This window comes from Camellia sinensis, chromosome 7 (assembly GCF_055761805.1).
Source record: "Camellia sinensis isolate YWXY chromosome 7, ASM5576180v1, whole genome shotgun sequence".
Classification (NCBI taxonomy): Eukaryota; Viridiplantae; Streptophyta; class Magnoliopsida; order Ericales; family Theaceae; genus Camellia; species Camellia sinensis.
The window spans coordinates 191,890,018-191,913,394 of NC_138967.1; the positions used below are offsets into that span (position 1 = coordinate 191,890,018).

The 23,377-nt window shown below is 31.5% G+C and overlaps 1 protein-coding gene and 1 pseudogene across 7 annotated transcripts in view; one reads left to right on the top strand and one right to left on the bottom strand.

Annotated features, from left to right (window-relative positions):
- The window catches only part of ATSPO11-1 (Spo11/DNA topoisomerase VI, subunit A protein), a 32,207-nt gene extending 12,689 nt beyond the window's left edge, over positions 1-19,518 (bottom strand). For 2 of the 7 annotated variants that reach the window (XM_082881703.1, XM_082881710.1), the window contains exons 1-16: positions 19,396-19,511; positions 19,173-19,272; positions 18,226-18,288; positions 17,679-17,752; positions 17,451-17,552; positions 16,976-17,049; positions 16,222-16,238; positions 12,364-12,433; positions 12,249-12,285; positions 11,976-12,023; positions 11,722-11,873; positions 11,518-11,598; positions 11,281-11,401; positions 11,137-11,200; positions 10,925-11,034; positions 7,940-8,002 (exon numbers count right to left, since the gene is read on the bottom strand). In XM_082881703.1, coding sequence (XP_082737829.1) covers positions 7,940-8,002; positions 10,925-11,034; positions 11,137-11,200; positions 11,281-11,401; positions 11,518-11,598; positions 11,722-11,873; positions 11,976-12,023; positions 12,249-12,285; positions 12,364-12,433; positions 16,222-16,238; positions 16,976-17,049; positions 17,451-17,552; positions 17,679-17,752; positions 18,226-18,288; positions 19,173-19,272; positions 19,396-19,450 — 1,231 coding nt within the window. In that variant the 5' untranslated portion in view covers positions 19,451-19,511. Of the gene's footprint in view, positions 1-7,939; positions 8,003-10,924; positions 11,035-11,136; positions 11,201-11,280; positions 11,402-11,517; positions 11,624-11,721; positions 11,874-11,975; positions 12,024-12,248; positions 12,286-12,363; positions 12,434-16,221; positions 16,239-16,975; positions 17,050-17,450; positions 17,553-17,678; positions 17,753-18,225; positions 18,289-19,172; positions 19,273-19,395 lie in introns of all 7 variants that reach the window. The other 5 variants (XM_082881704.1, XM_082881707.1, XM_082881705.1 and 2 more) reach the window with 5 other exon arrangements.
- On the top strand, positions 14,814-15,581 carry LOC145794920 (rRNA biogenesis protein rrp36-like; annotated as a pseudogene).
- Positions 19,519-23,377: the final 3,859 nt, after the last annotated feature.

The window sequence follows — 23,377 nt, forward strand, 5'->3', positions numbered from 1 at the left end:
TAGAATATCTTTGTAGTAGGCGAGGGTTTTCTCTGGATGGGAAAGGGTGAAATGGCATCCAGAGCCAAAATAGAATTTAGCAATGTCATTGATGGTTTGATTTTTTGGGTGACTGGGTTCTTTGTAGAACAGGTTAGTGACATGTGAATTGGTGTATTCAGATCAGGATGGTTTAACAGGATTAATAGGGAATGGAGTAACTGAAACTGATTGGCTAGATGTAAAAGGATCAGAAGCCAATGCAGATGAATAATCAGGACGATGAATGGTACCAAGAGTTTGGTAACGGTTAACCATTTCGAGTGAATAAGATGGGGTGACTGACTCCAAAGGAGGAGGGACAATAAGTTGATTAGGTTTACTGGAGGATGAGGCCAAAGCCTTTGAGGGAGGCCTTGGTTGAGACATCTGCTGAGAAAGAAATAATGGTTAGCAACCAGAAAGAAGATCTAAATAATCTTGATGGCGATGTAAACAATTGTAGTTGTGAGCAAGTAAATTGCGACGGGCTTGAAGTTGATGGTAATTGATATATTGGGCTCGTTTGGTAGTTGGTCGGGCTAATTTGAGGCGGTGAATACGATAGGTAAGCAGTTTAATCTGGGTTTTGAAATAGGAAATGCGGGATTTGTGGTAAGAAGTAAATGGTACAGTCATCCCTTACCCCCCTGTAAAAATTCTCGGGTAAGAAAATCAGGAAGGGAATTTTGACAACCATGTATATAGGTAATATCAAAATCAAATATACTTAAAATAGCTTGCCATCGGGCAAAAATTTGTTTACTAGCAAGGTTTTGAACATCTTTTTCAATAACATATTTAGCAGATTTGCAATCAACACGAAGCAAGAATTTTTGATTTAAAATATCATCCTGAAATTTTTGAATACATAAAACAGTGGATAAAATTTCTTTTTTAATAGTACTGTAATTTAATTGTGCTTTATTCCAGACACCAGAATGATAGCGAACAATTTGTTCAGAGGACTGAGGAGTAACTTTCTGAAGAAGAATGCCACCATAACCAATATCGGAAGCATCAGTTTGAATAATTTTGAACGAATTTTCAGTAGGAATACCAAGACAAGGAAGAGACTTGACATATTGTTTGACTTGTTTAACGATAGATGTATGAACAGAAGACCAAGGAGGAGGATTATCCTTTAACCTATCAAATAGAGGTTGACAAGTTTTCCTAAGGTCTTTATAAAATTCAGCAATGTAATTAAGGGAGCCTAAGAACCTTTGTAGTTGGGTTTTATCAAGAATTTCATCAGGAAATTTAGATGCAAATTCAATGGATCGACTAATGGGTAAAATAGTATTATGATGAATATCATAGCCTAAAAATCTAATTTTAGTTTGAAATAATTTAATCTTAGGAGCAGAAATGACAAGACCATGACTTTTAATTGTGTAAAAGAATGCAGTTAAATGTTTCCAATGTTCACTAATTGATTTTGAAAAAATTAATATGTCGTCAATGTAAACAATTGAAAAATGACTAAATGGGTTGAAGATGTCATTCATTATATGTTGAAATTCACTAGGAGCATTTTTTAAACCAAATGGCATAACATTCCATTCATATTGACCAAAATGTGTATTAAATGCAGTTTTATATCTGTCTTTCGGATGAATTTGAATTTGCCAAAAATCACTTTTCAAATCAAATTTACTGAAAATAACAGCTTGACTAAGTCGTTTAATTAAATCTTTTTTATTAGGAATAGGATATCGAATCCATTCGAGAACATCATTTAAAGGTTTATAATTGATAACCAAACGAGGGACACCACGTTCTAATTCAGCATTTTTATTAACATAAAAAGCAGAGCAAGACCATGGTGATTTACTGGGACTAATGATTCAGTTGTGTAATAAGTCATTAATTTCTTTTTTACATAGTTCAAGTAATTCATGATTCATTTGTATTGGGCGAGATTTAGTAGAAATATGTCGTTCATCAAAATTTTTAATATAAGGTAAAGTGACTACATGTTTTTTTCTATGCCAAAATGCAGTAGGCAAAGTAGAACAAACAGTTGATTCAAGTTTTAATTTGAAATCAGTGATTTGAGAAATAAGAACTGGATTTGTCAATTGTTGGTCAATGCGTTTATGATTAATTTCTTCTTTGAGAAAATTTAAATGCCGAGTTAGACGATTAATTTGATGGGAAATAGAACAGTCTTTTAATTGATTTAAGTGTAATAGTTCAGGAGGAGATAAAAATTGAAATGTAACAGGTTGGCCTAAAACGTGTGTAGTGATACCTGTACTAGATGTAGTAAATAGATATAATAAATATATAAATGGGGAACCTAAAATAATTTTGTCAGTCATATTTGTGACTAAAACAAAAGAGGTTTTAAAACAGACATTATCTTGACAAACATGAACTTTAGGTAATTTATATTTGATATGCATTCTAGTACCATTAGCAGAAGTTAATTTCTCTTGACATTTTTCATAATATGTCGTAGGAAGTAAACCTTCTTGTATACAATTTAAATCAGCACCAGTATCAATTAAAGCAATTAATTCTAATTCAAAATCATTGACAATTATTTTAATTTTAGAATACCATTTTTGAATGTAAAGCTTATTAATTAGACTTAACCGTTTTTCTTCAGGATTGTTGGATTGAGAGTGAGGTGATCGGTCGTCAAATAGTACATTGTCAGGATTAGGAGGATCAGATTCATGTTCATGTGGGGATTCTTGCTCATTATTTTGGAAATTATCTAAACTTTTATTAAGTTTTAAAGTAATAATTTCATCTTCGAGTTTTTTATCTTTATGTTGTAATTATTTGATTGTTAGTTTAATCTGATTGATCTCGTGTTGTAAATCTTGTAACGTAACTTCTTTTTGTTTATTTTTAAATCGTTCTAAAGTTTTGGTTAAGCTGATTATGGGTTTATCAAACTTTGGTTTAGTATCGGAATGGATTAATAAGGATTTTAATTTATCAGTATATTTTTGTTTTAATTTTGGATCATCTAATTTACTAATAAGGTCAATAAGCGCGGATTCTTCTTGAGTGTTTTTGGTAAGGACAGTAATTTGTTTAACTGGTTTACAACAAACATCATTACATCCTATAGTAATGTTATTATCAGAATCATTACTAAGTGATTGGAAATCAGATGAAGTATCAGAATGATCAGAAGAAGAGGAACTACTAATAGATTGATTTAGTTGAAAGATTTCGTATAATTGATTTTTAGAATTGTCATCAATGTGTAGTTGATTAATTCGTTCTTTTAGTTTTTGTTTTTCTTTACATTTATTTGAGTAATGACCTTTTTGACCACAATTATAGCAGGTAACATCCTTGGTAGATTCAGATTTTGGATGGGATTTGAATTTATAATATTTCTTTTTAGGTTTAGTATAAAATTTATCATTTGATTTGGAAGGTGAATAATTCTTTTTGTATTTATTAGAATATTTATATGATGATTTGTGTTTATGTTTGGAATATTTATGTGATTTCCTTCGAGAGGGTGCAACAGGAGGTAAACCATATTGTTCACAAAAATTGCCTAATTCATATTTAGCTTTATGTTTATCTTTACTGGCTTTTTGAGCAAGCTTAAGATCAATACACATTTTTAAGCCTTCTTTTTGAATAGTACTAATTATATTACCATATGTTAAATTATCATATTCAATAACACCAGTGGGTTGACTAAGAACATCTCTAATTTTGTGAGCAAATAAGCTAGGTAATCCATTAATAAATTTTTCTTTCCAAAATGATTTAGTACAGTCTTCCCTTAACATGACGCGAGAGGTAAATACATCTTTATACCATCGAAAATCACTTAAGGTTGGACAACTAAGATTACTAAGTTGATCATGTATGCGAGAGTATATATTTGTAGGAGTGCCAATAAAATGTCGGACGATAGTATAGATTAATTGGTTGATTCCATCAGGGTGACAACATCCTATAGTTTCATCAAAAATAGGTAGACCATTTTCATCAGTTTGATTGGCATAAATGATTGTGTCACGTTGTTCTTCAGTAAGGTATTTTTCCCACCAAGATTTGAGCATACCAGTAAAACCAGAGGTGAGTAAGGAAACAATTTCAGATTGAGAATATTGGGGATAATTACTGAGATAACTATTTGCTACCATAGATAAATGATTTAATTTTTGAAGGATCTGATCTTCACTGAGACCATCAATATTCCATTCGTATAATTTTTTAACAGAAACAGAAAATTGATTATTAAGATTGGTTTCTTCAAATTGGAGATCTGGTGAAGTAGGTCGAGAATACCAGTTTTTGGTAGTTTGAGGATTAACTTTGGGATAATGAATTTTATTAAGATTAGAAGATTGAAATTGTTGGGCTAATTGATCAATTTCATTATCAGTAGTGTCGGTTTCAGTTTGATCAAAAACAGTATTAGTAATAGGTTGTTGATTTAAAACAGTAACACCTTTATCCTTGGAAGTAGAAGTATCATTGGGAGTTAATTTAGTAAATAAGTGTTCAATGGCTTTGACAGTTGATTGATCATTAGTGACCAGGCTAGTCCGTTTGGAGCAATGACTAGGAAGATTAAGTAAAGGTTGATCTAAGGGTTTAATAGTTTTTGCAGATTGGCCATCTAAATTAGTTTCTAATTTATCTAATTGTTTGCCAATGGTTTTGAGACATTGGTTAGTATAATTATTTTGTTCGATAACTTTTTTGAGTTCAGGGTCAGTACCAGGTAATTTAAAAGGAGAGGCTGGAACTTCAGAACCTTGGTGATCAATGATTATGTTTTCTAATGGAGGATGATTAGAGCTAACAGAAGTATTGGGAGAAGTTTTCCATTTATGTTTTGTGATTGTGTTAATCTTTTTGTAATATTGCTCCATATAATCAAAGAAGGGTAATTCAAAACCATATTGAACCATAAAATCATACCATTGTCTAGTTATTTTAGATTGTTGAGTAGAATCATATTTAGCACGATAAGCATGTCTTTTAGTTCTATTTTCTTTAGATCTAAAGTCAATAAGTAATTTATCTAAATCAGGAGGAAAATCTTTTTTGATCGTCATGAGTTGAGGATTGACTGGTGGTATAAATTCTTCGAAATCGGTTTGTGTTGGAGAAGTATTAGAAGCTATTTCTTCTTTTGGAAAATGTGTAGTCGTAGTATAAACAGGTTTACTTATTTGAGAAGTGGTAGAATTATCAATTCCTTTTAGTTTATTTTGGGAAGGTTGGTTGGTTGGACCAAGATGTATTTGACTATTTTTGCGGAATAAAGGAGTATTAAATATTTCATCATCAGTTGTAATTTTTGTAGGGACACTAGAGGTACTATGTCGAGAAGATTGGCTCCGATTAAATTTAATTCCAACAGAACCATCATTAAATTGTTGAATATTTTGAATATCTTGGATAGAGGATTGTTGTTGAGTATGTTTATAATTTTCATTGACAGTAATCCATTGTTCAGGTAAATCGATATTTTGCCATTCAATCATTTGGGGAATATTAATATTGGATTCGCCATTACTACTACTTTGGATTAATAAAGTTTTATCTTTGGGGCTTTTATGTAAAGCATGAACATTTAAATTAGTCTGCATACATTTATAATGAACACGATAAATTAAAGCAATATTATGAGCTTTTTCTAACATTTCAGTGTACGAACCATGTAATTGAATATTTAAGGTTAAAGCTTTGAGAATATGTGGATCACGTAGGCTAAGTGTAAAATCAGGAAAACAGTTGAAATGTACTGGACCTTTGTGGAGACCAGTTTCCATCATACCCATTAAACTATCATTGTAATTAAGAAAACGAGCATCGCGTAAACATAATAAAACAGAGGTATTTTTACCAACTATAGTTAATGGATTGACACCAACTTGAATTAAACCAATATGCATAAAATTATAACCATTATCTAAATGTCGTTTAATTAATTTGGAATCAAATAATTGACAGGTTTGTAGTGGTTTTTCTAAAGCATAGACTTGTTCAATAGTTTTAACATGGAGAGTGACTTTGAAAACATTTTGTAAAAAAGTTGTTTTATAAATTTCTTTAATTGGCAGTTTAGGTATATTCCATCCAGCATTAAATTTATCATTTTGTATTTCGACATCTTCCTCATTAATGACTAATCCTTGATTAGGTATTGAGGGCAAAGTTGTTGACCTAGAACTTACTGATGAGTTACTTCTAAATAATCGACTCATTGTTGTGTTTAATTAATCAGTTTTACAGATATCTTAATACATACCCTATTCTTGTCAGTTTTACCTCATACCTAGTATACATACATACCCTATTCGGAAGACCCCTAAGTCCAACACGGCCTAATTCTAAGGACTTACTCAGGACAGGTACGAAAGTGGGTGACTTAAACTAGGTGGATATAACAGACTGATCTTGTGGGTGATTAAGATGAATTGAAAACAAGATTAATCAAATAAACAAAAGAGAAGATTGATCAGAAGTAGCAAAGTAGTTAGAAACGGGATACAACAGTACTTGGCTCTGATACCAAAATCAGTTTAGTCGCTGATTATATGGGTTTTAGCAACCAAAACAACTTTAGTAGCCAAAAGTGAAGGTTTTTGGCGACTAAAAGAAATTAGTAGCCAAAAGCATAGGTTTTGGCGACTAAAAAATGGTTTGGTCGCCGATTGTAGGTGTTTTACTGACAAAAAAAATTTTTGTAGCCAAAAATAAAGGTTTTTGGCTACTAAAAAAAATTTAGTAGCATAAAATGGACAATTGGCGACTAAAATTGAGTTTAGTTGACAAAAGTGGCGGCTTTGGCGACTAAAAATCACTTTAGTCGTCGAAAGTGGTTATTTTTAGGCGGAAGTTAATTTTTTTAGCGACTAAATTATTGGTAGTAACCAAAATCAAGGTTTTTGGCGACTAAAAAAAAATTTAGTCGCCAAAAGTGGCTCCTTTTTTTAAAAAAATAAATAATTTATTTTTTATATAAATTATATTTGAATAAAAATAATTATGTTTATATATATAGGTTAATATTAATACGGGTCAATATACTATATAAATAATATATTTTGCATATGTATTCATGTGGTGTTATTGTGGCATAGTGGAGAGAGTGTGTTGGTGGAGGTTTAGAATGCGAAAAGTTGGTGGTTCAAAATTTGGGAAGAGTAGAGGGTAATTTTTTTTTTTTTTTTTTTTTCTGAAATAAGCTTTTGGCGACTAAAACAGGTGGTCGCCAAAAGTTTCAGTATTGGCGACGAAAAAATAGTCGGCAAATGTATAAATTAAAAAAAAAATAATTCACTATTGGCAACAAAAAAAATTTAGTCGCCGAATGTATAATTTAAAAAATATAAATGATCTTTGGCGACGAAAATTTTAGTCGCTACAGACTTGGTTTTTGGGCGACTAAAAGTTTGTTAGTCGCCAATACCTTTCGCGACAGTTTTCCAGCGACCAAGCTGGCGACTAAAAAATTTAATCGGGGAAAATTAAAACTTGACTTTTGGCGACTAAAAATTCACTTTTGGCGACTAAAATGTATTTTTTCTTGTAGTGTTTTGATTCTCTACATGAAAATTTCGCTCTCCATCTTGGTAAACAAAAATGTGTTCGTGTATGTTTGAATTTTTTTAAAAAAAACACTAGAGTAATGCTACACTTTTCGTTTTTTTATATCATTTTATTTATTTATTATCTTATGTGAAATTCTTGACAATTGTTGAACATTAATGAGATTATATGGAATCCATTAGACAACTAGTTATAGATTTGTAGTATTAAATAATAAATATAATATAATATAAAAATATGACAAGTATAACATTATTGAAAATGTTAAGGTTGACGCAAGTTTAATGAAAATGAGAAAAACACTAAAAAAAATTAAAATATAATAATAAAAGCTTAGGGTTGATTCAACATAGATGAAGATTACCAGAGATGGATCTGAGAACTTCATACACCTTCATCTTGCATGCCTCACAATGGACATTCAACCCTACACCCAAAAAAAAAAAAAAATCATATTTCAATAAAAGTATAAAGTTAACAAAGTAAAATATATGAATATGATCAAGTTATTGGAACCACATCTGCGTAGGACTCCATTTATAATCTGCAACTTCTTCTTTTGTTATGAATGCAACCCTAGGATTAAATGGGGACTCATGTGTGTACTTATAGAGATTGAGAGGTTTCAATATTCATATCATTATGAAAAATGGAAACAGAATCGAATAGCATTTGAATTACCATAACAAAATATAAAGGCAAGCTTCTAATTGGTTCATGTGGAAATTAAATATGGTTCAATAAATCTTTCTTTGTACTGCAAATTTATGTCTCTAGATACCATAATAATTCATCTCACCTCTAATTAATGTCTTTTTTAATGTTTGAAAATATTTTCAAGATTTTGGGGGTAAGTAACTCATTGTGTCTTTTTACTATTGAATATTCAGTATAACTAGAGAAAATTGATGGTCCCTCTGGGACATCTAATAAAATTGGAACGATACAAAGAGAAAATTGATGAAAAAAATCATTTTTTGGGAGTGTGTATGACATTAGGTTGAAGAATTATTTTGTTTTGGTAATAATGCCATAATTAACAAAATTATTTGATAAAAAAGATAAATTATTGTTTTGAAATAATTTTTTTTCTATTTTTACCCAATACTGCCGAAAAGGTTATTGGAATTAAGGGGGATGCACCAATAAATCCCAAATCAATAACTTATACACTGTTTAGTCCTAAAAATTTTCTTATAGACTGAAAGGTCCTATTACAATGTTTCAAATATCAGATTAATATTTCGAACATTAAATTTCGAACATCAGATTAATGTTTCGAACATTAGATTGATGTGCAAATGGGACTAAATGGAGGATAAGAAAACTTTTAGGACTAAATGGTTCAACTTTTCAGAAACTAGGACTTATGGGTAAATTTTCCTAAGAATTTTACTTGTGATATATTGAGGAGTGGTTTGAGATGATCTAAATAAGTGCATTTTTTGACTTTTTATGAAATATAAGTTTGAAGTGATGTGTTAAAAAGGTGATGTGACTTAAATAAGATGATGTGATTTAAATAAGATAGTGACTTTTTAACTTTTTGACTTTTTTAAATCATGCCAAACAAGGCCCGAATGAAGTTAAAAGAACATTTCTCTTCCGGACAATTCTATTTACACCCAAAAATATTTAAGTGGGCCCAATTTTTTAATACACCCTATTAAATAAAATTTATTTTCAGTACACCTTTTTTTCTCCCCAAATTACCCTTTTGAAGTACACCCAAATAAAATAAATTAAAAAATTCAAATTAATTTTGAAAAACTTTTCTTTTGAGCTTAGGATTAGTGACTTGTCTTGTTATTAATCCAATACACATTATTTTTTCAGATAACCAACGTAATGCATATTAGACCAAATCAGTCAAAATTAAAACTTGATTTTGATATATATATATATATATATATACATACATACAGATATATATACATATAAGTTCATTATATTTAACCTAGTTTGCATAATAATACACCAAAAGATAGCAATTTTACACTAATGACATGATTGGACTATTAATCCACATGATTAGAACAAACAAAATTCATGATTTAGTAAAATAAGAAACACAAACACAAACACAAATTTAGGGTTGATGTACATAAGTTGAAATAGGTGAAATTTGAAGCTTGAATTTGATAAATGAAAACCATGTAAACATACTGAGATATACATATATATAATTAAATGTTCATTGAAAGCGGCAGGTTTTTTAAGTACAACTAATAATACAATAAAAAATAATGGTGTGTTTTGGTGGAGTGAATTGAAATTTTGGAGTGAAAAAAAATAAAAAATAAAAAAATAATTGAAATTTAGAGAAAAAATGAAGAAATTTGAATAAGAAGACATATAATTGATTAGGGTATACAATGAGAAAAAAATAATATTTTATTTTAATATTTAATATGTAATGTCTTTATTAGTAAATTCATATTAAGTATAATAAAAATTCAAAATTTAAAATTTAAATTTTTGAGTTGGCCTTCTCTTCCTCATCTCCTTTCAAATGGATGTCATTGTGATGCTTGTTTTCCAATCTCTATTACAAACCAAATTTCATTAAAAGATGAACCCAATAAACTAGAGAAAAAAAAGACGTGGCCCTTTACAATTCATGCTCAAGCCCATCCAACAGAGCCCAACAAGTGAACAGCCCAATTTGCTGTTTAGTAGTTGGTGAAATCAGCCAGGTATCAACTATACTAGGTTCTAATAAACACAACCCACTTTTAGTATGCCAAGAAAAAAAATTATAAAAAAAAAAATCGACCCAATGCACGAGATTCCCTCTAAAGCAGGGTATGGGAGAGCAAGATGCAAGTAGTCTTACCCCCTAATTCTGGAGAAGTTATTTTATAACTCAAACCTACAAACGCTAACAACAAGCCTTATCGTTGGCCAAGCGGCCCTCAAACCAACACAATAGGGAGGAAAAAATCAATTTGGAAAGTTAATCAAAAATCTATTTCCCTCCAAGTAAATTAACAAATTTGATTGAAAGATCTCACATGCTTAATATTCCTCAGTCAAAGCATTGTTTGTGGGATGAGGGTTTAGTGGGAACGAAAGTGTGTAAAACTGTAAAACATCACATAATGAAGGCCCAGACAACCAACCAATTATCAAAATGTCAGCCTTAGATAGATCTAACAAAGCCCTGTAACCTGTTAGAAACAATATAATCTTTTCCCTTTTTTTTTAATTATTTTCTTGTCTGTAGTGAAAATATCTAACAAAGCCACGGTTTAAATTGCCTGTTTTGCAGATCACAAAAATCACATCATGTGCTCTATATGGTTGCATATAATACTGCAAATGTAAAGCTTCTAGATGTGCACTCCACCTTTAATCTTGGTTGGTATGTACTCCTCTGATAGGAATGAAAGTGAATGCACAGACAATGCTTCAATCTCAAATTTCACTCCTCTTTGCAGCAACAATTCTAGTTCCAATCTAACATCGAAAACAAACCATATTTTCATAACTAGTTTTTTTTTAGTTAGTTGAGAAAAATAGAAAGTTAGTTAAAAAGAAATAGAAGTCACAGAAATCTACCTCCAATGAGGGACTTCTCGTTGCAGGTAACACCTTGGCAACATTGCTTCAATTTTTGACTTATCTAACAAGAAATTGATATGTATTCACTAAAATGAAAGAAAGCCTTCTAAAAATATATAAACAATTTGACACCCATCTCACCTTCTGCTGTCAAAGGAAGGAGACACTGTTGTGGAAGATCATATTTCTCAGAGTCCGAAGGAAAAACTCCAAGCCAACGTATCTCAGGGACACGTAGAAATTGTGCATCATAGGCCATTTGCTTCCAAAAAGAATGAAAACATTAGAGCCACAAAAAAAAAGGACAAAAAAAAAAAAGAACAATTCAGATTGCTTATGACAATGAAATTCAAAAATCCTTTAACCAAGAAACATTACCAGAGAACCAAAACGGTAAGTGGTCAAGATGTCAAAACCGTATGGATCACAATCTACCAAGCAATAGGCAGGCAGGCTCAGCTTTTCAATAAGAAGCCGTAAAAACCTAAATGAGTAATGATGCATAAATTATAGAAGAACAAATAGATGTAAGACCAAAACGAAAAGAGGAATATTTTGAGAAGGTAAAATATGAAGCTTTACCTTCTTGTGGGGACATCGGGATATCCTCTTCCCTGTTAGAAAAACATAGTTAAAACTGATTTTAAGGATAAGTTGAACTAAAGGTATACCTACTGTGATTATGATGCAGCGATTTCTGTTGCAAAACTGATCATTTGCTAATCTCTGGAACACTGCGAGATGAAAACTCAACAACGGTGTTGTTACCATTAGAAGTCAACAAACAAATAGAAAAATCAAGCTAAACCATGAATCTTACCAAAGAGGAGGTTTACCTGATTCTTTCTCTATGACTAGTATGTAGTGGGCAACACTAACTATATCTATGTGCAAGAATTAAGGGGGAAATCAATTTATTTCTGAGCATATTTGTTTTAGCATAGAGTTGATAAAATAAATGAAATAATCCTCGGCCAATCAAGTTCATACTACAGTACTTATTTCAAGGGTAAAGGTTACACAGCCCAAACCATAGAAATGCATTTCATTAAAAAGCAGATCATCAAAATGTCTTATATCACTCTTTCAATCCTTTGGAATCTGGATACCTTTGACTTCTTCAACATGCACAGGAACAGGATGAGCCTGCCAAATCACCAGATATGGACATTTTAGTTGAGATTGTAATGCCATATAATTAAAAAGATAATCTCCTTTTCTTACAGTATTAAGATTGTTTATGCAATCAAATTTCCTTCCAGCTTCTAGGAATCTCAACCAACCCATCACCAATCTAGCATGGAATCAATGCCAATAAGTATTAGGACCAATGCCATACTAAGGACAATGAAACATTAAGGAATGAGCAGAGGCTAGCCATGATATCAACTCAACAAATTGAAAATGTCTTCATCTTGGTGGATATTAGGTAAGTGAGAAATTATGCATAGTGTTAGAATTTACCATCACCTACCATCACTACCACCTCACCTACTCCACTAAACCTAACCCACTACACCACTACCACCTCACCTACTCCACTAAACCTAACCCACTACACCACTACCACCTCACCTACTCCACTAAACCTAACCCACTACCACCATCCACTACACCTACATCTATATAAGGAATCATTTGTAATAGACAGAATATCAATAACATCAATCAATAATACATAAATTCTTACATGGTATCAGAGCTATAGGTTAAAGATCTTGGTGTTCTTCGCCTTCCGGCGGGCGGCAACCTTGCCTTGACCGCCCGCCGGATCTCAACCAATTCAAACCTCCCTCTCCCTTTTTTTTTTTTTTTTGTAGCCTCTCTTTCTTTTTTCTTGTGCTCGGACAGAATGTCCTTATCGGTACGCTTTGTTGCTGTAGACTTGATTTGTTTGTCTATCCAAGAAATGCGATTCTTTAATTCATCGATTTCTTCAGTTCCTCTCGTTCAGCAGGAAGTTCATTCTCATACAGAAAATTATATCTCTTCTTGAACCCATCCTCATCAAAATTGTCGCATAATGATTCAAAGCGGGGATCACGTACCACCTTCTTAGGAACTTGAATGACCTCTCTAAATCTGCCAACTGGCTTCTTGGTTGTCGGACCCATAAAGGAGCTAACCGGAATCAATGTCGGGACAGTTTACAGAGTCTTGTCGGACCCTTGTAAAAGTTGCACCCTCAAAAGGTGTGCCCAATTTTTCAAAAGGCGTGCCATCAAAAGGCGTGCCCAATTCATCAAAAGGTGTGCCGGACATGATGGCGAGGCACGTGAGTGTCTTGGTTGGCGCGCCCGTTTGTCGTCTGGCGTCAAGTGGCGCGCGATACGCGTGGCTGCCTTGGTTATTTAACCAAGACGAAGGCTGAGGCTGAGGCATACCATTCTGAAACCTCTGAAACCAACCCTTCTCTGAAAAACTCTGCCTCTGCGGAGAGAGAAACTGTGGAACACTTTGTAGCCCAGAAAAATGGCGTCGTCTTCCCGCGGGCTGCTCACCCTCTTTCCCGACCTCAACGAGTCAACAAGAGAGAGAACTGGTGCGGTGGCACTGGAACCTCAACCAAGCGCCCCGGAGTTTGGTCCGTTGAACTTTCCGATGCGGTCGGTGGAGCAAAGAATGGCAGTGCAGTCAGATGTGGAGGCCAATCAGTATACTTTGAAGTCATGTGTGGAAACCATGACTGCGGTTACAAACTTGTCGAACTGGCTGCAGAGTAGGGCAAATGAGGTGCAGCATTTAAACTCCCAACTGGCTCTGCTCCAACGCATGTATAAGGATGCGCGAGCAGAGATAAGTGTGCTAAAGGCGGAAAATAAGGAGCTGAAGCGGAAGGCCACTGTTATGTTCCGATTTGGAGGGCCGCCATATGCTGTAGTGGAGGAGCAGGGAGGAGGCAACTTGCTTGGTGGTCTAGGAAGCAGCGAGGCTGGGCAGTCACGGGACAACCAAGAGAAAAACAAGAAAAAGAGACCCGCAGCAGAGTAGAGAAGAAAGATCCCTCTGTGGGTGCGGTTGTTTTGTTTTTTGTGTTTTTTTTTTTTTTTTTTTTTTAATGTAAAATGGTGATCGGGGTGAGCCCCGAGATGAATAAAATGAGTTTGGTCTGCAGTCCGTCTGTCTGTTTTGTTGTTGTTGTTGTTGTTGTTTTTTTTTTTTTTTTTTTTTTAACTTTAAAGATCAGAACAAATAAAAAAAAAAAAAAGGGAGATGTTTGTTTTGGAAGGGTAATCAAAATATATTTGTGGGTGTGTGTAAGGGTGGAGAAAAAGTGTCAAAGAGCACATGGAGTCTGAGTGGGTGCATAAGAAAAATAATAAAAGGAATGAGCGGAGAGAGGGTGTTATGTTTAAAGAAAAGAAGAGTGGTGGAATAATAAAATGTTTTTTTTTTTTTTTCTTTTTTTTAATAATAATAATAATAATATATTAATTGAAGGCATGTGCGCTGGGAGACTTTTTTTTTTTTTAAATAATAGTAATAATAATAATAATAAGAATATATTAATTGAAGGCATGTGCGCTGGGAGACACAACCTTTGGAGAATCAACCTTTGTAAAGGGAGAGAGACGGTGGGTTCTGGGGAATGTGTCGCTGCTTTTCTTTGACAGATTCTTCCCTCTTTGAAATGTGTCGCTGCTTTCATTCACAATTCGTTCAGTCCAACCAAAATGAGAAGTGAATGCAACTAACAACAAGAAGAAAACCAGCACAAACTGCCTTGGCATCCTTACAGATAGCACTCACAGAACCAACTGAGGAACAAGAAATGAAAAAGTGAGGATAGAAATCAGATCGGAGCTCGCTGAGAGTGGCGAACACGAATCTTCTTCCGAAGATGAGAGGGAGATAGAGCGAGAGCTTGCGGATGTTACATTTGAGGATCTGCAGAAGGCACGCTCTAATGGGTCGCATGCAGTGTACAAGAAGCCGAATTCTGAGAAAAAGGGAGGCCGGGCTAACAAGAACAGGCCAATGGAGGTCAGTGCCAAGAAGCCAGTTGGCAGATTTAGAGAGGTCATTCAAGTTCCTAAGAAGGTGGTACGTGATCCCCGCTTTGAATCATTATGCGACAATTTTGATGAGGATGGGTTCAAGAAGAGATATAATTTTCTGTATGAGAATGAACTTCCTGCTGAACGAGAGGAACTGAAGAAATCGATGAATTAAAGAATCGCATTTCTTGGATAGACAAACAAATCAAGTCTACAGCAACAAAGCGTACCGATAAGGACATTCTGTCCGAGCACAAGAAAAAAGAAAGAGAGGCTACAAAAAAAAAAAAAAAGGGAGAGGGAGGTTTGAATTGGTTGAGATCCGGCGGGCGGTCAAGGCAAGGTTGCCGCCCGCCGGAAGGCGAAGAACACCAAGATCTTTAACCTATAGCTCTGATACCATGTAAGAATTTATGTATTATTGATTGATGTTATTGATATTCTGTCTATTACAAATGATTCCTTATATAGATGTAGGTGTAGTGGATGGTGGTAGTGGGTTAGGTTTAGTGGAGTAGGTGAGGTGGTAGTGGTGTAGTGGGTTAGGTTTAGTGGAGTAGGTGAGGTGGTAGTGATGGTAGGCGATGGTAAATTCTAACACATAGTATTAAATGCTATAATACAATTGCAGTGGCTAAAAGAGGTAGGTAGTATCTATACAGGCATAATTGAAATAAAACATAAAATGAAGCACATTGCATATTGGTTCCATGCAGATGCTTCAACCAGAGTGACTATGGACAAGGATCTTAAGATGGAAAAAGAAATACTAACTTAGGGTAGATATCAAAATCATAAAATTACAGGAAATCATTATAATATATCTAATCACTAGAAATCATCAGCAGATGCAGTTTCCCACTTTGCCTTAATTAGTACCATGAATTATAAAACTACTCGAATGAACAGAGACACAGTTGTGCTATATGAAACTAATAGGGACGACTACAAAACTTATGTTACAGTCATCAGAAAGAGCACATACATTTCAAATGCAAAATATACTCAGAGTAAATTGTTTAAAGAGAATGTTCATTTCACAGAATAGTTATCAAGTGATCGTGATTCATAAGTAGGTACCCACCCTTTTCCAGCAGACACCTGCAGAAAGAAATCAACATGAAATAAATATTTAAGGGGGACTTACGTGTAGGTCATAATAAGTAGACTTATTATTCAATAGGTCCTATAATAATTAATGGCGTTTTTCATCAAATATTATTAAAAAATGTCACTTATTGTTAATTTTCATCGATAATTTGAAAATTGTCACACAAAATGTCATAATTATAAGCTTTAGTGATAGTTTAAAAAATTCGTCACATAAAAACGTCACTAATTATAAGTTTTTAGCAACAATTTATAAAAATTGTGACAAAAAAAAGTCACTAACTGTCAAATTTTAGCGACATTTGCAAAAAATCGTCACAAAAACTTATTTTTAGCGACAGTTTTGCTAAGACTTATTTTCAATAGGACTTGATGCGAAATTGGTAGTTTACCCAATATTTTAATAGATAGCAAGTTTACTTTGAAACTAAAACACAGAGCAAGAGTTTGGAAAACAGCCAGCGATCAACCCATTAGGAAAATTTTCTCAACTTATGACCTCGTGAGTTAACGAAACATTTTTCACATCAATATCAATCGAGATTTCCAACAGTAAGAATGTAGTGAAGCCACTGTTTTTGTTTACTGCATAGGGCACAGCAAAGCAGTATGTGACTTCATGTATAGAAATCAACCAAAATGTTTTCTATAAACTTGAAGTAAACTAGAGAAGAACGAATACAAAGATTTCATAATCATGTACTAGTAGCAAGGTGTCACTGTCATACCACATTTAGGTTGTGACGACTGCAATGCAGAAGGATGCAAATGTCATTGATTGCTCGGTCTACAACTGACTGCTCTGCTTTGCATAAATAGAAAGAGAGTGTTACATTTTTAAAATATATATATATATATATATATAAAGTAGTCTCCATTAAGTAGAGCATTACATTGAGAAAGCAAAAACGTTATGCACAGAAGAGCTTTGGAGTCTCAAAGACAATGCAGCTGACACAAAAAATGATACTCCAGGTTCTCTTCAATCTCTAACAGAATCATAGTTACTAACTACCATGGTACATCTTCCTTATTCCTTAAATATGATTTACTATAATAAATAATAATTAAATGAAAATGGACCTTGCAATGCAAACTTTTGTAGCATAACGCATCGTGTTGGCAGTAATTACATCAAGCATATTATTTTCAGACTTTCAAGTAACCATGATATGAATGCCAAAAGAAAAAAACTAGATTCACCTTGAAAAACAGAAGGATGCATGTAATATATGTCTCTTTTTGAACCATGCCTGTTTTCTTGTAGAAGTTGCTGAACAATCAGTAGCACTCTTAGCAAGACATCTGAAAATGAAGAGACCGTGTGAGCACCTACACCATACTTTTTTGCTGATCTTATCTTTTTAACAAATTCAAAACTTCGTGGGGAAGCAATAGAAATTATGACACTACACACCAAGCATGACTCACCTAGCCTACGAGCATGGCACTCCCTCTGTAGTGCAAGAACTTCCTTTCCAATGGACAAATCCAAGCGGCAAAAACTGCATACACACAATACATATAAATTGAGTATGATTATGTAAATAGTTAACTTCCACTGGATATACTTTAACACTCCCTACATCCTTTTTTTTTTTTTTTTGGGTGTGTGTGTGTGTGTGTGTGTGTGGGTGGGGGGGGGGGGGGGGGGGGGGGGGTGTCTCCTATAAGAAATACGACTTTTTAAGGTTTTAAGGGGACAAGCATGGTATGCATTAAACCCAACCATTATAGTCTAAATTCTCAAAACTATCCGTCTATGAGATTAAGTTTATTGAATTTTCAAAGGGACGCCCATTTAGGAGCCCCAAAATGGAATAGTGGACCAAAAATATGGGACAAAGAGAGTATATGAATTGTTTCTTACAAAATAGTCAATTCCCTAAAGAAGCAAATCACAATCTTTAAGGCTTTTAAAACACATTCATCAATGATATGCTTGTAAATTGTAATCATCTTAGATGAGGAAAATTACCTCTTAATTTGAAACCCAAAAGCAGTTAAATGATTCTGTAAAACAGAATTGTAAGTAGTGTAGCTACATAAATTAAAAATATATATCAATAAAAAAATTGTCACAAATTAGCTATCCACGTAGAAATCTAAAAATGGTGACAAATAAATGTGTATGAGGGCCATGTTCATTTATCTCTACAATAAGTTTTCTCCAAAACTAAACAATGGTCCCTTTGGTAAAATTTTGTGTTTTTTTTTTCTTCCCATTCCCTGCATTGAAAACTTGATTTCCACTTTTTCATACCTTAGGTTGTGTTTGGATCATGGATTTGGATAGAAATTTAAAAAATGGAACCCACTTTTCCCCTTTCCCTTTCCAAATCTCTACCTAAATCTATGATCCAAACACAGCCTTCGGCTTCTTCGATGTTATTGCATAGTAATTTCAAAAACTCAGACACAAAACACATGTTCACTCTATTTTTTTTCCTTTCCCCCTTTACTTTGAAAGACAGACAACATATGCAATGGCTTTGCATCCAAACGATCCCTTATGCTGTGTTTGGTTCATGGAAAGGAACAGAGAGAAAAAGTGTATGAAATGTAGTTATATTTCATTCACATTTCACATACCTTTTCTCATTCCATTTCCAAATCCATGAACCAAACACAGCCTAAAAATACAAAAATCATCAAAATTCAATGTTCCCATCAACTGAATTTGTACTTCTAAAGAGCTTAACTCACTCCATACAAATCAAACAAGTAGAGAAGCCAAAGAGATTGCCAGTTCTCATCATCCAAACATAAAAGCTCAATTCACAATTAGGTTATCATTTCGGAAGTATATTACTTGTGTTCGTTTCCATTCAAAGCAAAACTCAGAGCAAATTCGACCTTCAAAACTAAATTACTTCTAAAAAACAGCAGAGAAATTCAGATTCGAAGCAATTAAAGGAATCAAACCAGTTTCCAGTATCGTCTGTGCAATAATTTCTGAAGCGATCGATGTATAGCGATGGCGATCGTCCTTTACATATATCTTCGAGAATCGATCGAGTTATTTCTACCCAACAAAAAATCCAAAAATAAAAAATAAAAAATGAGAAGGATAAGTGAAAAATCATCGTTAGAAGGATCAAATAGATGATTGATTTACTTGAAGTGGTTTGGGATCGATTGAAATTACCTCTGATCTTCTTCAACAAATCGCTGGGTTTCGTATTCGACCGCTTTCCCTCCATCTCTTGCGTTTCTTTTATAAAATGTTATTTGAATTGGTTAAGCTTATATATGTGTGAAAATATAGGGTAAATTGCACTTCGCCTTACCAGCTTATTATATTTTATCCTAAAATATTATTAAAAAATTTAATTTTTATTTTAAAATCACTTTTTCATTTATTTCTTCTAATAAATTTCCTATTCTTTCTCCATTCTATTAACAAACTTTCTATATTTTCTATATTCTATTAAAATATAATTTTTAATTATAAATTTTAAAAAAATAAAAATCATAATGTGTACTGTAGTTTCTAAACAAAGTAAAGCAAAATATATCTATTCATACTATATATATAAACAAATGTAATGAAATATAAGAATTCTCTAAACTCTTAATAAAAAATGATTTAGAGCTACCACTAATGATGTAGCAGTGGGTCCCACCCACTGCCACAGTGTGTGCTGTTTTTTTTTTTTTTTTTTTCACCTCACTAGTGGTAGATTTAGAGCTCTAACTCATTATTTAGAGCTCTAAATCATTTCTGAACTCTTAATACTAAAATCTTATGGATTATTTCTCCTACGTGTCACCTCTCAAGTCTCCCCTCTCATTTTTTTCTAATTTTTAATCATTGTCAATTATCTAAATCTCAAAAGCTAAAAGGATTATATATATTTAAATAAAATAATAAATAGTTAGATATGAACAATAAAAAGGTAGAGATAAAAAAATAAAAAAATAAAATAAAAAGATAACTATTCAAATTTCAATCACAAAATAATATAAAGAGTCAAATAAAATATTAAAAAATAACTAAATAAAAAATATTATGAGTCAATTAATTTTAAAAATAAAAAATTAACTATTTATATATGAACAATTAAAAAATATTTAAATAAAAAAATATTGCGAGTCAAATAAATTTTAAATAAAAAGATAATTATTTATATATGAACAAAAAAAAATAGAGATAAATATATATATATATATATAACTATTTAGATTTGAACTGAAATATAAAAATTCAAATAAAAGATAAAAAAAATATATTTAAATAAAAAAGATTAAGATTGATATATAAATTTCAAAGCATGACTAATTTTTTAACGATCTATATTTACCTTATGTGAGTTTGTTGTAGTATTTTCATATATTTTGGCTAGATCTTTTTAAAGTTTATCTTCAAGTTGAACTTAATATATTTTCTTTTAAAATCATTAATTAGTTATCCATATAAATTTTAAATATAATAAAATTCCATAAATAAAAATGCAAATAAAAGACAAAAAAAAACATTTGAATAAAAAATATTAAGTTTAAGATATAAATCCCAGAAAGATAATAAATTTTTTAACGATCTATATTTACATTCTGTGAGTTTGTTATAAAATTCTCATATATTCCAACTTAATCTTTTTTAAATTTTATCTTCAAGTTGAACTTATTATTTTACCTTTTAAAATCATCAATTAATTATTCATATAAAATTTAAATTTAATACAATTTCATATTTTGAATTGATTAAACTTCAAATACAAGATTAATATTCAAATAAAAAAGATTACGAGCTAAATAATTTTTAAAATAAAAAGATAACTATTTATGTATGAATAACAGAAAAATAGAGATGAAAAAAATATAAAAAAATAAAAATATAACTATTTAGATTTGAACTGCAAATTGAAAATTCGAATAAAAGATAACAAAATGTTTAAATAAAAAAAATTAAGATTGGGATATAAATATCCCAAAAAGATAATAATTTTTTTAATGATCTATACTTATCTTTTGTTAGTTTGTTATAGAATTCCTATATATTTCAGCTTAATTTTTTTAAAGTTTATCTTCAAGTTGAACTTAATATTTTATCTTTTGAAATCATCAATTAATTATCCATACAAATTTTAAATAGGATAGAATTCCATATATATCTTTGGTCTAAGCATAATCTTTTTAATATAAAAACAAGTTCCTGCAAATAAAACCATGCACAGCAGATTGGGGTGGGGTGGGGTGGGAGAAAAACAATCAACATTGAGTCATTTCTGATCTTTTTTCAATGCCTAAAAATCTTAAATATTTGCTTTACATTTGAAATGTGTATTTGCATGAGTTTTTACATTTGTGAGAAAGTGAGTTTATGTAAATTGATATTATTATTTTATTTTTAATTTTTCTAATTACAATCTGTATTTTTCTTTATTTCTGTATTTTTTTAATAATGTGTCATTTAATTGAGATTTTATTCTCTTTTTTTCTTTTAAAAGGGCTACTATTATCAATTTGTAACTTTTTCACTTTTTGATTATTTGTGTTTAATTTTTTTTTTATGCAGACGTTAGATTGAAAATGAAGACCACATCAAAATTTATTGAATATGGGTTTATACTTTAAATGTACTTATCAGTTGATTTTTTATTGTTGATTATCCTGTTGAAATAACTCATGATTAAATTTATTTTTAGAAACTCATTTCCTTTGAGAACTAAACCATAAATTTCTTTTTTCTTTTTTTAATTTATTTATTATTTAGATTCAAAGTTTGAGCAAATGAAAGAGATCTCATGTTAAAAATGTTAAATTGTTTTTGTGAATAATTTAAATATTTATATTCTTTATATTTGTCAATTCAACTTTAATGAATTTCCAAACCTTATTTTTAAATTTTTTTTTTTTTTGTAATAATTCCAAACCTATTTATGTTTAATGAATCAATATAACCAAAAACAGATAGCATGTCAAAAATTTTAACCACTAATATGGGATAATTAATATAATATCTACTATTGATTAAACAAAATTAGTGTTACTTTTATTTAATATTAGTCATTTTGATTAATTATAATATGCCTTTGTTACTCTACTTTGGTTATTTGAAGTAATTCTTAAATAAATTAGCTATTATATATGTGACAATTTACTTAATGTATAATAGTTTTTTAAAAAATTCAATAATGTGAAATATTAAATATTTTTAATGATGTAAAGTAAGATTTACATACACAAACTAAATAAAAATATTAAAAAATACAATCAAATAGTATTTTTTTAAAAAAATAATTATTAACTTTCTAAAATCTCATGCATCGTACGGGTGACTACTAGGTATATGTATAGAAGGGAGTTATAGGAAATCATTGTAGCAAATATTAATTTCAAGTGACTTAGAAAGCTGATAGAGTGGTATAAGGGAGCTCCAATCCCCTAAAATAAATAAGGGAATAATTTAGGGGGAAGGGTGGGGATGCTTAGATCATCTCCAGCCCTATCCTTCCTAAATCTTCTTCGAATTTTAATTAAAAAAGTATCTTCCTATTTTAAGGAACTACTTTTCAAGTACCATCTCCCATAATACTTCCTATAATTTTTAGTACTGCTATTAATATTTCATCAATTATTTTAAATACCTTATTTCTTTGGATCCTTATTTATAAATTTTAAAACTCTTAAAATTTCTTTTCACCTCTTAAATAATAAAAAATTATCCTTATGAAAATACTTCTCCCATTCAATTAAATGCACACCCCCATATCCCAAAAAATCTCTCTCAAAAACTCTAACAAAACCTACGAAAGTGATTACTATTTCATCTCCTCATATTTATTCACGACCTGAGAAAATAAATGTAAGATTTTTTATTGTTGATTTGAAATTCCCCTTTTATAGGTTCTACAATCTCTATAAATTTCGATTATCTATTTCCGAACAAATAAGAAATGTTTGGTTACCTATTCCCGAACAAATGAACAATGTTCAGGTATGTATTCATGAATTTCGATCATATGTTTGGGAGTTTAATTCCAAAAGAATGACGAACAGTTTTTATTAGGGTAAATTACACTAACAGTCCCTATAGTTTGGAGTTTATGTCACTTTAGTCCCTGACTTTTTAATTGTGATATATTTGATCTTGAATTTTGAGTGTTGTTTCAAATAAGGACAATCAA